This window comes from Gouania willdenowi, chromosome 3 (assembly GCF_900634775.1).
Source record: "Gouania willdenowi chromosome 3, fGouWil2.1, whole genome shotgun sequence".
In the NCBI taxonomy this organism is placed as follows: Eukaryota; Metazoa; Chordata; class Actinopteri; order Blenniiformes; family Gobiesocidae; genus Gouania; species Gouania willdenowi.
In genome coordinates, this window is record NC_041046.1 from 34,904,251 (window position 1) to 34,921,389 (window position 17,139).

Genomic DNA, 17,139 nt, shown 5'->3' on the forward strand with positions numbered 1-17,139 from the left:
TTCATATGAAGTGTTTAAAGGTTTATTTGGACAGAGGAATTACAAGATGCAGCTGAAAGAAGAAGAAAATTTAAGACTGATTACATTTCTGTATTTCAATCAATGTCATTTTTAGTCCTACTAAGGATTACAGAATGTTACCACAATATACTTGTGGTGTAATAAAATATTAATAAAGGAGTGCATTTCTACATCTGCTTCTTTCAGCGTAACCCACAAAAAGCTGCTTAAATATGTACCTGGATGAATGAACGTGCATTTCCGTGAAAAGCAGAAATTCTTTTTAACAATAAACTGGGAAATATGGAAAACTTTTATAAAGGCTAACATGAACAATGCACAGAAATAAGAAATATACATGAAGACAGGAGCTGTTAAAAGTTTATGTTTTTAGCAACATTGTGTGTTTAAGCTGTTGAATTGCATGCTGGCACCTGTACATGGCTGAATGCTAGTGGCTGGTCTTCCAACGACCGATGGCCATCTTCAGGGTGTGGTTTGGGGTGAGAAGAGTGGTGAGGAGAGGCAGATTGGTCATCGGACTGGATCGGTTCCTGGTGTTGATCCAGCCTTCAATGGCCTCTCTTTCATACGAGTAGCCATCTTTAGGGGAAACAAAAGGGAATAAATTCACAGAGACACATTGATGTTTTTCTTCTGGTGTAATGAGCAGAGAAGCTTCTGATCCCAGCTCACCAGCAGCAATAACCGGTTCCTTCATCAGCTCTCTGGTGATTGGACAGAGGAACTCGTCAGGAGTGCCTGAACACACTGAATTAGCCTTAAGCTCCTCCACGTTTCTCAGGAGTTTATTCCTCAGACCCAGCGACTCTATACACACGCGCACACACACACGCATACACACACGCACACACAAAATGGATGAGATTTTGTTTCTCTTTAATCAAAACAGACTATTGCTAGTTTTACAATTTTTTAATTCGAAATTTCCTTTGTTTTTTAACATGAGAAGAACCTATTGTTATTCTGCGTGTTTTTCTTCTTTTTTCTTCCGATGAAATCCTACTTCCCATGTGCAGAAAATCATAGTTTTGCACAAAGAATTAGTTCCATGCCGCAAAAACGGGCCAATAGTCTTAAAGGTTTGAAAACGTTTTTACACCTAAACGTATTGCAAAGTATGAAGTCCATCACTCCATCCAAAGAATGTTCTTACACAATTTTTGCTCAATTGACATTAAACTTAACGCTGCCCTACACAAATGAAGCAAACAGAATTTTAATTGATCAAAAAATTAAGCTTAGAGTGCATTAAAATGTTAAAAATCCGTGTATCATTTGTTCATTCGTTTTTCATTATGTAAGAAAAAACGAAAAAAACACTCATTATTTGATATTTGTTTCCAAAACCAAAATGAAAAAATGGAAAACGCCTTGTTTTTCAAATTCAAGCTCTTTTGCTTCGTTACAGAAAACTCTTTGGCCAATCGGTAATGGAGAAAATTAATAAAGGTGTTCATTTTCCATTTTTTTATGTTTTTGTTAAATAATGAAAAACGAATGAACGAATGATACACGGATTGTTAAACGCTATTGTAAACATATTTTTATTTTCTCATTTACTGTGAATTTAACAGGGACACAGTTGCACCAGAGTTAGCAAATAGCTAATTTACATCTGCATTCCCTGGGCAGGTACACAAGAAAATACAAGTTTAAAAAGAGGACAGTTCATATTAACAATTGACAGCGACAATAAAGTACAATTACAATATCATATAAAATCTAATTCAATAATAAAACATTTTTTTAATAAATAAGTCTAAATAAAAGGATCATAAATACAGTATGTAATCTGTGCAATACAGTGATAGTAAACTTTAACATTTAACAAGGTTAAAATACTTATGTAGCAGCGTCATGAAGGATCTAACGCTAACAAGTTGAGATATTTAGTTGTGGTTACGGTGTTGTGACGATTTTAACCAAATTTTAAGTTGTTTCTTAAACAGCACAATGTTGTCAGTCCCTCTGATATCAGCAAGTCGGAAATCCATTTCCTCACCACTTTTAAAGAGAAAGCAAATTTATCAAAAGTTGTTTTCTTAAACTTATACTTGCAAATTCTTACTAAATACAATCTCAATGTTTATTTTTTTGAATATGACAACATTTTGGAATCATGGTATATGATATTTGGAAAATATCGACATTTCATTTCAAAAACAGCATTTTTTTATAGCGTTTTGAATTTCACTGCCAATAAATCTTTGATTGAAAAAAATTACCGACAAAAATTCCATCATTATGTTGTTGGAGTGCGTTTGCGTGTGCATATGGGAATAGCTGTTTTTACACAACTATTGCTCATTAACCTAATTGAGTGGGTTGAAAATATAATACCTGTCTTTATTGGGATTCAATCATTCCTCCTTTAAAAGAGTTTGTTCTGAAGTCTGTCACATATTTAAACTGTCTGGACAAAAAGTTCTAAAGGAAATAAAAAAAAACAAAACTTATCTGAAAAAACAAAACAAGCCACTGTTTACTTTCCCCTAAAAAGAAACATATGCTGATAGAATATCTTCCCTGTCTGAACTCGATGCTGTTTCTCCGAGTGTCTGCAGTGGATGAAACGTATTGCAGCTCTGGTACTGTTCTCCGTGTTTGTTCTAGTTAAGAAGAAAACCAAACAGATCCACGCTGGCTTTCTAAAAACAGAACAATGTGAATACAGGCTGTCACCACACGGGAGCTGTGTAAACGCAGAGCTGATTGACGGCGACTGTGGCATGGTATGACGACAATTCAACAAACGTTGGCTGACACTTCTGAACACGCTGTTAGACTGACGTGTAACGTAGCGCTCCAGCTTTAGTTCAGCGCTACCAGGTCACGCTGGGAAAGAAAACTAAATGTGAAAAACACAAGCAAAGGAGAATTGATCAAAGTTAGGTCTCATCCAGTTTTTTTATATATATATATATATAATAAATACCTTAAGGGAATTCTGTTTTAGGGATTGAGTTATGTAACTGATGAAGTGATTCAGATTAAAGTCAGGACTGCTGAAGCCCCAAAGCCGAGTGCTTTTACAGCGTGGTATTATGTAATCTTGTGGGGTAAACTCCCCGTCAACATTCATCCCCTCACTATTACTTTAATTTAACAGGCTGCCTTTTATCCATGTAAACAGGGGCAGAAGAAAAACACAGTAATCCACTAAACTCTGTGTTTAGCCTCTCAAGGGATTCAAAGTGTATTTCCCAAAAGGCGGCGCAGTTTATGTTCTCACACTGGACAAATTAAGGCGTTTCATTGATTTGCCAGTATTCCCACATTGATTCCACTCACGCCTTTCCTGGCTCCTTTGACTCTATGTGTGTGAAAGTGTGTGTGTGTGCGTGACGAGCGTCGTCCTCACCAACGTGCAGCTCTGACGCCAGCGTTTCCCTGCTGAGAGCGAGCAACTCCGTCCCATCAATGTTATTGGCCTTGAATTTTTCCACCAATCCCCCGAGGCCTTCCTCCAGCAGCCACTGTGACACATCGTCCTCCGACCAATCGCTGATCAGCAGCTTCGATCGTCCGGCCATGGCTCTCCCTGGGAGAGAAAGAGAGATTCATCACGCACAACAATCATGGCTCCCTGCAGACGAGTTATTGATTGCAGGCTGCAGCAGGTGGTGATGATGAGATTTCATTAACATCTTAATTCATTGAGCAAACTTAAATATTCCAAACAGGATTCTCACACTGGTAATTAATAACTGACTGCACATTACGCATAATTAGTCAGAAATATGCACAAGTGAAACATGCGGTAGAGTGAAGCAGTCAATTACGATTACTTACAGTAGATCAGCATTTTTTCGATTACAATTAAAATGACAAATTTTTTTCCAATGAAAGTCAATTACAGTTACATTCTAAATAACTAAAGTTCAATGGGGGTCAGTTTAGATCAGCTGTAAAATACACTGAAAATATTATACATCATTTACATTTGTTTTTCATCTCTTGGTTGCCTTGTTAAGCTTCTTTATCCATGACAATATTGTTATTTTTGGTGTGGTTGTCTGAGCCTTATTTCTGTCAGTTTACCCCTGGATTTGAAACATATTTTAATAATTGATAACTTTGTAGGTCTATGTGTAAGCCGTACAACTATGATACTGTTCCCAAGTTGTAAATGACAGTTTTTATAGAATATACATGACAATTACAATTCCAAAGTCAATTATTTGACCTCAATCCCGATTACAAGAGTAATATATTTCTTCAATTACAATTATATCCTAATTGTTATTAATTATCAATTATGTGACTACAATTATAATTTTCCCTAACCCTGGCATGAAGCAAAAATGTATTTTCTTTCTACTTTCTTACCTTCATTTAACTTTTGAGCCGACCCCTCTAAAAAGCAAAAAAAAAAAAAGTATAATCGTCAGACAAACTAGAGATACACAAGAGCCCTTAAAGTTAAGTTTTATAGATTGAAGATATTAAAAACAACTGTTGTAACCCCACAGGGCCCCAAGCACTGTTTATATTATAGCATATGACAAAAGTATAATAAACACAAAAATACGAACCCAGCAGCATCTTCCCGTCTGTTTACCAGAGGCAAAGAAAGGACAAAAACAGAATATTTTATCAGTAAATATGTTGAGCAAAGTGTGGATGTTTTCTGCTTTCAGCCTCACTTTGCCCTCTGCATCCATCCTCCAGAGTCCAGATGTTTACGGTCTTATCCATGGATCCCGTTGCAATGATTGGCGACGTTGGAGAGAAAGCACAGGCCGTCACGTACCTGCAGTGGAGGAGAATCACCTCAGCAAAGAACTGATGAAAGAGGGAAGGCGGCTTCATTAAAACTGCACCAGAAAATATTCAGCATGAGAAATGTTTTTGAAAGGGTTCAGAGAATAAATCTGCTGCTACACACAAAGATTGGAACGCTTCAAAGTCAATGTTTTGGCACACAAACACGACTGATGTTAAATAACATTCCCCAGCCTCTTTAAATTTCATGTAGAAAAAAATGTGTTGCTTATTTTTTACTTATTTAAAAAAATATACATAACATAATTTTCCAGACTTCAAGTAGCATTTTTGGCAAGTCTCACTTTGTCCAGGTTTGCTCTGAGATCTGAATGAGGATTAAAAATCTCATTTTAAGCTAAATCAAGACAGTGAATTCAACAGTAATGAGGAGAATCTCTTCTGAACTTGAGCTGGATTTCTTTGAAACGGTGATCCACAAAAGCTCCGATAAAGAAGTGGGAGTTCAGACATGCACTCAGCCAGAACTCCAGAAACCACTCGCACAGTTTCATTTACTGACTTGTTTAAAATCAAAAGAGAATTTTTATTTCGAGGCAGTTTGTAGAGTGTTGAGGAAAAAAGGGATTTACTTCTTCGGTATTTGCCCTTTTTTCTCCCCCCACTTACTTTGTCACTGATTTCCAAAATGACTTTCAATTGCCCCACTGAAAAGAGGCAGCTGCCTTTCACACTCACAGGTGGTGGAATGGACGTATAAATAGCATGAAATTGTGATGATTTGTGTGACGTGTGTGTGTGTGTGTGTGTGTGTGTGTGTGTGTGTGTGTGTGTGTGTGTGTGTGTGTGTGTGTGTGTGTGTGTGTGTGTGTAAGGAGAGAGATGCAGTGAGAGTGGTTTCACCTTTTCATGAAAAGGATGAACACGTACGGCAACACAACCTTTTTTTATTTCAATAAAGGTTTGTACATTCGCTACAAATCTCCTTTAGTGTCATATCAAGTAAAACACAATCGAGTGATCTCAACTCGTGGGTCGAGGACATTTTCTCAAAATAAAAGTTGTGTTCTATTTTGAAGGGGATTGTGCAGATAAATTTTTACTTCAACCACTAGGTGGCAGTAAATACAACACCATTTTTTTCATTAGTTTTGAGTTTCCTGATTTAAAATATACATTATCTACATTATTGGAGATCATTATGTGATGAAAACCTATTACATAAATTCAAAATGTACTTTCACGCAACAGCTTTTTAAAAAAAAAAATCTTTTAATGAACAAAAGGCTAGTTAAGTTTTATTAATACAAATTAAATAACCATATTTAATCCAGGACATGCAAACCTTTAAGTTAAACCAGTTATTTTCAACCATGGGGTCATGAACCCATGTGGGGTCTCCAGGAATTAAAATGGGGTTGCCTGGAATGTCTAGTCCTAAAAAGAAATCAGTGTTCACTGTTTGTTGGTTTAGTCATGTACACAATTAAACGATGTTCAAAAAATGTAAAAAAAAGATCCTGGATGCGTTGTTTTAATTCTATTTATGCATTTGGCCAAAGTAAAAGCCAGTAGGTGATTGAATAAATATTTGTATTAACGAACTTCACTGCACTTTAAATGAAGCTTATTCAGTTGAATTTAGTGAAAAAAATATATATATACTGTATGCAAGGTTTAAGAAAAATGGGAGTAATTTTATTTAACCCACGTGTTGAACATGAAGATCATTTACCTCTCATGATGATTCAGGGTGTAGAGCAACACAGCTTTTTTCTGCAAATGAAAAGATGCAGATCACAAAATACCATTAGATATCGGAGATTAAACTATGCAGTATTCTGAGAAACCGAGTGGTGAATCGAAACAAAAGATACTTACAGCGTCATAGATGGTCACAGTTTTATCCACGGACCTGAAGGAAAAACAAAAGTAAAAACTTTAGCCGTGCAGGCTTTAATTTTATCTATGACTCAAGCTGTAACCACAGTGAACAACTGGACAGATGTGACAATGGAAGTCTACTTAATGGAGAGGGTCCCATTCTCCATAAATGTACAGATGGAAAGGTTTAGATGAGACACAGGCAACTGGTGGCCCACAGTCTAATTTTTTGCAGCCCCAAAAGATTGTAATTCAAGAAGTCGGAAGGAATATGAAGCTCAACATAATACACAAAATGCCAATGACTACAAAACACATAAAACAACAACACGTTACAAAATAGTTACAAAACCCCACACACTGTTGACAAATTTACAAAGGATGACAGCAAAATTAGGAAAACAACAACAAAAAATACAGAAAGTGAGCCCAAAAATGCACTCATCGACACCACAAATGTAGAAAAGGACAGAAAAATACACAAAATTAAAAGAACACAAAAAAACAAGAAAAACACACCTATTGACCCCTACAACACACAAAATGTCTAAAAACTGAGAAAACTGATTGGTCATTATTCTAAATGCTGATGTCAATGTTGATAATGTGGCCCTCGGATCAGAAAAAAAAATCACATTTTTGTGGCCCCCGCTGTGAAAGCTACCCATCCCTTGTTTAGATCATACTGGGGAAGAATGGCACAAATATATCACACCCCTTAGGCCAGATATTAAGATACCACATTGAAATTAGAGTTGTGTATCTTGTCATTATTTTATTTTTTTCTGTACCTTTTTTTTTTTTTTTTTTTTTTTTTTTTTTTTACCTTGTCTGCACATGCTGTCGAAGGTTAACACTACAAGAAGTGCAATCTTTTGACAGCAATGCATATTTTATTATTGCAATTAAATAAATTTATTTATTTCATTGCATAATTGTGACCGTCACCAGCCCTCCCTAGGGAAGGGTAAGAAATACTTTATTAAAGGGAGGATGTAAAAAAGAGAGGGCAGTGTTACACCAAGGTGAGGGGTTGGAGGGGGGTGGGGAAGTTAACAGGGAAGAGGGATACAAGATAGGATATGGAATGGGTGGGGAATAGTTTTAAGTGATGCGATGTGAAATTGTGGTTGTGTATATTGTGTTTATTGTTGTGTTGTCAAGCCAGTTTGGTGACCAGTGTGTGGTTTAGGAATAATGGTGGTGGCTGTGAACAGAGGAAGAGGTGAGTGGAAATTCCATAAAACAGGTATTTGGGAACAACGTGTCTAAGGTTGAGCCCAGTATGAGTGTTATCCCACAGCCCAAGGCCAGTGCATCCATGACAAATGTATTTCCAAGTACCGCCACTGCAAAACCCAAGAGCCGCCCCCGGGCCCGAAGAAGCAGTCAGGCCAGCAGCAAGAGCAGGCAGCCTAAGGGCACCCGGCGACCACCCCACGGCCAAGCAGTCCCCCGAACGCCCCCAAGATCCCAAGCCGAGAGGCAGCCATCGCCCCCCCATACACACCCGAGAAAGCCCCAAGGAGCCAAGGACCCAGCGCACCACGCCACCGATCCCACCCCCAACCCCCAGACCCCCCACCCCATCCACCCCCCCACCCCACCCCCGCGCCCAACCCCCCGAGGGGAGGGCCCAGAGAACTCCCTGCCCGAGGCCCCAGCGGCCAGAAGGACCCGGAATGGATGCAGCACCAGGAGCAGCCCGCCCAGGGAGGACGACCACACCCCAAGCCGCATAAGGCACCAGGGGGCCGCTGGGAGTCTCCCCGCCGGCCCCCAGGCACCCCAACCTAGCCCCCCACGGCGCCCCAGATCACCCTTCACTGATGCCGCCCGCGCCACGAGCTTCAGTTTTTTTTTTTTTTAAAGCCAGGGCCCCCTCCAAGGGCCAAGCCAGACCGCCCCGCCGGGATGTGGCCCCCTATTCCGGCCCCCGACACCCTACCTCACGGGGCACTGCCCAAGCAGGGGCCGTACCAGTAGGTACGCAAGGGCGCGGCACGCGCCACCCGCCCCGAAAGACCCCCGCCAGGACCGGCCCGGCCAGCAGGCCAAGCACCCCGGGCCCCAGGAGCACCCCCCGGGACCAGGACCCCCCAAGGGCAAGCCCCCGGGACGCATCCCCCACCCACGCCCGGGACCCGGCCACGGCCCAGCAGGACCGCACAGCCCCGGACAGCCCACGGCCAGTAGCCCAGGGCCCGCCGCCCCCCGGACAGCGCCAGCCACGGAGCAGCGCCCCCCGCCGGCCCGCGAGCAACCGGCGATCCCCACCGCGGGGACGGAGGCACCCCAATGGCACACATCAAGTGCGGGACAGCAGCCCCCAGCCAAAGATGCCCCGGACCCAACCACCAGTCCGCAAACGGCAGGATAGACCCACCAGGCGGCCGACAGCAACCTCCACCACCGGAACAGCTAGCGCCGCCCCCCCAGTAAACAGCATCACCCCGAGGCGCCAAGCAACCCCGCCCCAACCCCAGCGAGGACACCAGCACACCCCCAGCACACCCACCCCCCAAACCGGCGAGGCAGGCCGCCCCGGGCCCGCACACCGCGGGGCCCGCCCCCAAGGCCACCAGGAGACGAAACAAGCACCCAGCCACACCCAAGGGGAGGAAGCACCCCCGCGCCCCACCAGGCCGACACCGCCCGGAAAGACCCCGCAAGGAGAGACCCCAGCAAAGCCCCCCCGAGACCCACCGCCACGCCCGACCGCACCATCCTGATGTATTTTTACTCTAAGCAGTGGCCCAGCCACCAACAGAGTACCTTTTTTCTAACATGATTAACAAGCTACTACCTGGTTTAAATCGCTGAGTCACACTTGTTTTCTTCTGTCATTCTCCCTGAATGTATATAGTTTCATAATGGACTTTTTATGTTTAAAAAAAAAATCTTAACTGAGGAAGGGATGATGTTGCATTGATGAGACTAGATAATGCTTTAAGATTTTTGGAGTCATTATGTGTATTTTTGTACATCTCTCTTGTGTTTTTGTGCATTTTTTGTATAATTTTTGTTTTTTGTTGCCTTTGTAGTGTGATTCTGGAGTCATTTTCTGTATTTTTGTATCTTTTTGGTGTAGTTTTGTGCATTTATGTTGTCATTTTGGGTGAAAATATGTAGTTTTGTGTATTTTGAGTCATTTTCATATTTTTTGTTGTTTGGTGTATTTTTCTGTAATGTATGTTCTTTGGAGTAATTTTGTGTTTTTGGAGCCTTTTTGTAAATTTTTGTGCATTTCTGTTGTTGTTTTGTGTACTTTTTGTATAAATATTGTTTAGTTTTTTTGTTTTATATTACTCATTTAGTATTAGTATTCTGGTGATGCTGATGGTGCATTGACTAGACTAGATAATGCTTTAATAATGCTTATCACTCTACATGCTCAATGTTGTTGTGTTTTCTACTTTTATGTTCATGCCAGAAATTGTTCTGTATGATGCGCTCCAAGACAATAAATAAATTAAATACAATAATTTTGCCTTTGTGTTGCAAGTTTAAATGCTTAAGATTAACAAAAACAAATGAATGTCGCCCTCCAGAGGCTCTGTGTAGGAAGTGCATCATCATATGTGCAGTACTCAGTCACCATCATATGATGCATAATAGATCAAACCCCATCTGGTTTATTAACATCTGGTGAGGTATGTAAAAATGCGCATTAACCAAATATTTTGTTTTGATAGGAGTCAAATAGATAAATACGACGGTGTATTAGGCCCACATTAAAATAAAAATAAAATTCTGAAAACTACGAGATTAAAGTCGTGATATTTTGAAAATAAAGTTGTAATTTTATAAAAATGAAGTCGTATCTTAATAATACTGTGATTTCATACAATTAAAGTAAAAATATTTAGAGATTAAAGTCGTAATATTTCGAGAATAAAGTCAAATTTATGAGAATAAAATAAAATTACAAACAGATCTTGTCAGCATTTAGTGAGACTATATTTCTCTTTAGGTTTCACATATGGCAAAAATACTGAGCTTTTTGAACCATCATTAACACATTTTAATCTCATAAAATTACGACTATTCTCAAAATATTATGATTTTAATCTAAAAATATTATGGCTTTATTCTCATAAAATTATAACTATTCTCAAAATATTATGACTTTAATCTAGACATATTACGGTTTTATTCTAATAAAATTATAACTCTATTCTCAAAATATTATGACTTTAATCTAGAAATATTACGGCTTTATTCTAATAAAATTATAACTCTATTCTCAAAATATTATGACTTTAATCTCAACATATTACGGCTTTATTCTCATAAAATCACAACTCTATTCTCAAAATAATATGACTTTAATCTCAACATATTATGGTTTTATTCTCATAAAATTACGACTATTCTCAAAATATTACAACTTTAAAGTCGACTGAAATGAGGTTTTTCTGACAAACTTTCTTCAAGCTGAGCTCTTACCCCGACACGAGCAGCTGACCGTCTGCGGAGTACGCACAGGAGAGGACGGGAGCCGACTGCCCCGTTAACGTGTGCATGAGATGCATCTTACAGCTCCCTCCATAAGTGAACTTATTGATCAGCCATATCTTTAGCAGACTGTCCTGCCCACAGGAAGCCAGGTTAAACTGCACAACCTGACCGCCTGAAAGTGAAAGCACACACACAAAGACAGCAGTCAATATCTCACCCTTTCACACACATAAACACAACAATTAATTAGCAATGATGTAGTTTGTTTTTCATAGATTTCTTCTTCCTTTATCATCCCACACTAATCAAGAATATGTTAAACCCCTAAATAACAATGTAAACCCAAAATATGTCATTGAGTCAGTCTATTCTTCCACTGTTTAGAATAGAGTGAGGAATCTATCTTGTTGGTAGCAGTTTTATTTACAGTCAACACATTTTTAAATTCATCCCAGTTTGCTTGTGTTTACCTTGGGCTTGCTTAAAGGTGCAGTCTGCAACTCTTATAAAAGTGACTTTTTGACATATTTGTTAAAGCTGTCACTATGTGGGGCGACCGTGGCTCAGGTGGTAGACGGTAGTCTTCTGATCGAGAGGTTGGGGGTTCGATCCCAGTACCAGACTATGTGTCGAAGTGTCCTTGGGCAAGACACTGAACCCTAAGTTGCTCCCAGTGGTCGACTAGCGCCTTGCATGGCAGTCCTGTCCCATTGGTGTGTGGATGTGAGAGTGTTTGGGTGAATGAGCTGATATGTAAAGCACTTTGGGACTGCTTCACTGTGGTTATAAAGCGCTATAAAAATCAAGTCCATTTACCATTACTATGTAAGGGCAGCTTTACATCAAACTAGTAATTTGTGTGAAAAAAACAGGCTCATTGCCAGAATGCACTGCGACCGAGCAAAAAGAACCAATCAGAGCCAAGATGGTGTTTGATGGGCTTTCTGACAGCTGTTGCTCACAGTCCCCACCCCCTTCCCGGAGCTAGAGCGCCGTCTTTTTGGAGAAGTAGAAGATGGAATTGGTGACTTTTCTGCTTGAAAGGTAATTACTGATTTAAAGTCTAAAAAGAAGATTAAAAGGTTAAAAAATCGATATGGTTGCATTTTGAATCGATCTGAGAATAACACGACGTAATATGATATATCGCCGAATCGATTATTTTTCAACACCCCTACTTTCACACATTGAGTTAAACTGTGGGATGTGATGCAGCAGATATTCTTCACTTAGACAGCCTTAAAGATGTCCAAACAGTTTGTCTTTAAGTGCTTGCAAAACAATGGTTCAATTCCTGGTCCCATGTTAGTGTTTGTGGGTTCTTTCTTTGTATACTTTGTTTTTCCCACAGAAAAAAGAGTTGATAGTGGGGTTGCTTCTGCCACAGAATCTAATGATTAATGTATAAACCGTGGACATCCTTTTTTTGGATCATGACCCCATTTCAAGATCACAAAAAAAGAAATTTTTTCTCTTCTAGAATTAGTTTTTGGTCATGTTTGTAATGCTGTGTTACAGATAAGGAACAGCCAAGATTACGGACAAATTGCAAGTCCTCAGACATTTTTATACTGCATTTTATTTGAACTTGATTGATATTTGAGAAAGTGATAGTTTAGAATACAGTGGTTTAAAATTCTGTGTTGTGTTTTAATTATTAAATTTTTTTTAATAATAATTCAATTCAACTTTATTTATATAATGCTAATTACGAAAAAGTTATCTTGTAGTGCTAATTTATTTTTGTGCATAATTGTGACCATCACTAGCTCTCCCTAAGGAAGGGTAAAAAACATTTTATTAATGGGGGAATATAAAAAGACACTCACCACTTAGAATGCTGGGAGAGAAGGTGCAGCAGGAGACGCCCAGGTCGTGAGCATTTTTCTCAGCGTGGAGCTGGTTCATGTCCAGGTCCCACAGACGCAGGTCTCCATAGGTAGAACCGGTCATGAACATCTGGCTGCAGGGGCTGAAGGAGCACGCAACCATGGTGGTGTCGCTCACTCTGCCCGTCCTTCACAACACACAGCAGAACATTTTTAAACAATTACGTCTTCAATTATCCATGTTTATTACAACTTAATTATGGTTACAGTGACTGGCTTTTTGAAATGTATTACAATTTTGTTCTCAATTACAATTAATCACAATTACTGAGCCTTTAATAAATAACCCAATAAAACATAGCATTCCTCGTTTAGCATCTCTTATGATAACGGGTTGGTTTTGACCAATGTCTTAAATCAGCTTTAGAATATACAAAAACAAAAAAATCTATCATCTAATTGATTTTTCACCCTTCTTCCATTAAAATACAAGTTTTAATGTTTTTTGGTGTGAGCGTCTGAGCCCTTTTTTCTGTAAGTATAGCCATCGATTTCAATTCTTTTTTTAAATGGTAAAATAAGAAAAGTAGGTTAACATGTAAGCTTAATATGAAACATATTTTAATGATTGTTAATTACAAATGTGTAAACCATAGACATGTTTATCCATGGTTCTAAAAGTATAATTCAATTATAATTATAATTACACAATTAAAAATGACATTTTTCAGTTACAATTACATTTTAAAATAACCATTATCAATTACACTTCAATAACAATTACAGTTACCAGCATTTTTTTTTTCCAATTTCAATTAAATCACAATTATTTTTTATCCTCAGACAGTAAATTACAACTACATTCTCAATTACTAAAGTTCAATTAAAATTATTCACAATTACTGAGCCTGAAAGAAATAACCTAATAAAAGTTAGCCTTCCTCTTGTGTTAGCTTTCTGTTAGCATCTCTATGCTAACAGGTACTAAATCAGCTGTAAAGTACACTAAACACACAAATATCCATCATTTAATTTCTTTCCTATCTATTGGTTACTTTATTAGGCTTCCTAATCAATGAAAATATAGGTTTTAATATTTTTTTCAAAAGGTAAAATGTTCAAAAGCTTGATATGAACATATTGTAAAACTTGTTAACTCCATATATGAAGTGTACATAGGACTGTAAAATGGTTCCCCAGTTTTACGTTAAATTATAATTGACAATTTTTATAGAATTTTCATGGCAATTACAATTAGAAAGTACATTTTCTGAACTCAATCAAAATTTAATTACGATAACGGTGGCAACACATTTATTAAATTATAATATACCATAATTGTAATTATTTATCAATTACGCAACTACAATTATAATTGACCCCTACCCTGGCACAGAAACCCTTGAGTGCAACTATTATGGCATGCCACAAGTAAAGATTCAAACTTTAAAAATGAGAGAATAAATGCTTCACCCTGTGCCTTTACCTGCGCAGTTGTTTGGTTGGATGATCCCATAAAGCCAAACTTCCATCCGATGCACCAGAAACCAGGTGAAGGGAGTCCGGAGACAAAGCACAGATCCTCACAGGGCTGCGACCAGGATGCTCCAGGACACCTTCGATCTCCCCTGTGTCCATGGACCACACCACGACGGTGGCATCCGTGGAGCACGAGGCCAGGAACTGTCCACAGGCGCTGAAACAGCAGCAGTGGACGCTGTAGCCGTGTCCCCACAGAGGAGAGAAGGGCAGCTCAGAGAAATCATGGCTGTTGTAGATTCTGAGAGTTTTGTCACCAGAGCAGGTGGCTAAGAGTTTGGCTGAGAAGGCGCACCAGTTGACATCGTCCTGATGGTGTTGCAAAGTGCAGACTAGAGACGTCATTTGGAGAAACGGTCCTAAATGGTGACATTTAAAAAACTTATAAAAGCTAAACATAACATCTCAATATTTTTGATTTACAGTGTAAATATAGATGTTATTCTCATGTGTCCAGTGCCACAACAACAGCCATCCACCTATTTACACATGTGGGTTTCACTATAAAGAACAAGGTGGTCTAACACACAAAGACAATCGTTAACACACTCATTAACCCAGTGTTTTCAATCTTGGCGTTACCTGAAATTTCTGAAAAATGAAAATACATTTTTGCAATGTTTTTATTATTTTTCTTTAAAACAACATATATATATATATATATATATATATATATATATATATATATATATATATATATATATATATGAGCTGGCACAACTTGTCACAGTATACAGTATAACAATCTAATATAACAATCAAAAAGTTATTCAAGAAAAAAATGTCTTTGGTGTTGCCATAAATTTCTGAAAAATGAAAATACATTTTTGAATTTTTTTAATGATTATATATATATAACCACCACAATCCTAAATTGCATTCTATACTTTCACTTAGTCAAATATGAATTCAGTTAAACTAAAATGCATATATATATATATATATATATATATATATATATACACAGTATATATATGACAGAAAATCATATCAAAAAAGCATATAGGCATTTTTGCTTCTGCCTGTTTCAGTCTTGTTATATATTTTTAAATTGTGATTTATGTTTTTTGTTTTTGTTAGACTGAAACAAACATACAAAAAACTTAAAGATTTTTTAAAAATCCCTTTAGTTCAATATATAATCTCATCTTTTTTCATACTAAAATAAGGAGCTGCACAATGAAACAATCTTGTTTGTGGAAATGATTTACACTTTGATTTGAAGAGTGTTTTAATATAATATTTATACTAATTATTATAATAATAATAACTTTAATTTGTATAGCACTTTACATTTAGTAATCTCAAAGTGCTACAGAAACAAGGGCAGAAAACAGATGAGAGCAATAACAAAACCAACAGTGAATAAAATCAATAAAACATAACTTAGCAGAAATCTCTTGTAAAAACAGGTTTATATACATGTATTTATCATGTGCTCACAACAGCGATCCATCAATTTACACATGTGGTTTACACTAAATTTACTCAATAAATGACACAGCAAATAATCAATTTTGACACTGAAAAAACAAACCGTGGTTACTTTATAATTACAGTAAAATTAACTATTTAGCTATTTAGTCTAAGATTGACAATAGAATAAAAACTCTTATATTAAAGGTTGAAATCAACTCACGTGGTCTGTGCACCGCCTTTAAACACAACAGCTAATATATCCATTTACCAGAGGACAGTGTGGTGGTGTAGCAATGAACGAAAGAATCAGATATTATATTATATTATATTATATTACCGTCTCACTGACACGCTCAGTGTTTGACATTATGTTAAGCTTCGAGCTAACATTGGGTCCCAAATTCATCCAAGTTTTTATCCGAGATTTAACACCTAATGTGTTTCCCAGCGGTGAAATTCTGATTTAAGCAACAGAACTAGTAAAAGAAAAAGACAAGTAAACAAACTGTATTCAAAAGAAACGTCAGGAATTAAGGTTTTCCTACTTGCCACTTTGGTAATAATTACCTTCTTCCGTTCAGCTGTTTTCTCGTTTACTTGTTTACCTCACCACTTCCTGCTTGTCACTTGACCAGTCTGACGTCATGACGCAACGGGTGCGTCCATCGACCTCTATAATGAATAATATACAAAATGAAAATAAACAGACACAAGGAGATCCAAAGGCGAAATAAATTCATTTTAAAGTGTTAAGAAAACAAACTTTATTATGAATAATTATTATAGATGTCTATAGGCGCTTAAAATGTTTATATTAGAGTTAGAACAATACAATACACATAATCTATTTGGCCTTCATTAAACAACAAAGCTGTAAAACTATTGACGATTTAAATTTATTTACCTGTTTCATCTGAACTATGTATTTATTGATTCCTGTATTTTGAACCCCTGACATTTTTTTCTTTTCATTATATATTTCTTTCATCATTTTGTAAAATGTTTCCATTTATTGTTTGTTACTGAAATTTAAAAAATAATGACATTAAAAACAAAACTGTAGTAATATCAATAAAAAAGGATGTACAGTATTAGTAGTGAAGTCACACACACACACACTCACAGCTATACCTGTCTATGTGTCAAAGTGTCCTTGAGCAAGACACTGAACCCAAAGTTGTTCCCAATGGTTGACTACTGGCAGCTCTGTCCCATTGGTGTGTGAATGAGTTGTTATTCTAAAGCATTTTCAACTAGT

At 37.8% G+C, this 17,139-nt stretch overlaps 1 protein-coding gene across 5 annotated transcripts; it reads right to left on the reverse strand.

Annotated features, from left to right (window-relative positions):
- Window positions 1-8: 8 nt before the first annotated feature.
- On the reverse strand, window positions 9-16,528 carry wdsub1 (WD repeat, sterile alpha motif and U-box domain containing 1). Of its 5 annotated transcripts, none has more exons than XM_028442489.1 (12): window positions 16,449-16,528; window positions 14,410-14,821; window positions 12,924-13,111; window positions 11,083-11,266; window positions 6,631-6,664; window positions 6,485-6,525; window positions 4,671-4,777; window positions 4,560-4,577; window positions 4,354-4,380; window positions 3,386-3,565; window positions 697-831; window positions 9-603 (listed from the first exon to the last, which is right to left on the reverse strand). In XM_028442489.1, exons 2-12 carry the CDS (start codon window positions 14,805-14,807, stop codon window positions 452-454), a joined length of 1,464 nt encoding a protein of 487 aa, XP_028298290.1. In that variant the 5' UTR covers window positions 14,808-14,821; window positions 16,449-16,528; the 3' UTR covers window positions 9-451. The 5 variants fall into 5 exon arrangements, with proteins under 5 accessions (XP_028298290.1, XP_028298306.1, XP_028298296.1 ...); XM_028442505.1 differs by having other exon boundaries at window positions 14,410-14,640; window positions 16,449-16,509; XM_028442495.1 differs by lacking the exon at window positions 16,449-16,528 and adding an exon at window positions 16,219-16,438.
- Window positions 16,529-17,139: the final 611 nt, after the last annotated feature.

Excerpts from the sequence above, each read along its gene's own strand:
- wdsub1 (XM_028442489.1), bottom strand. The coding sequence starts at position 14,807 with ATGACGTCTCTAGTCTGCACTTTGCAACACCATCAGGACGATGTCAAC. Across the intron at positions 13,112-14,409 it reads CCAACCAAACAACTGCGCAG|GACGGGCAGAGTGAGCGACA; the intron begins GTAAAGGCACAG and ends TGTGTTGTGAAG. Across the intron at positions 4,778-6,484 it reads ACCCTGAATCATCATGAGAG|GTACGTGACGGCCTGTGCTT; the intron begins GTAAATGATCTT and ends CCTCCACTGCAG.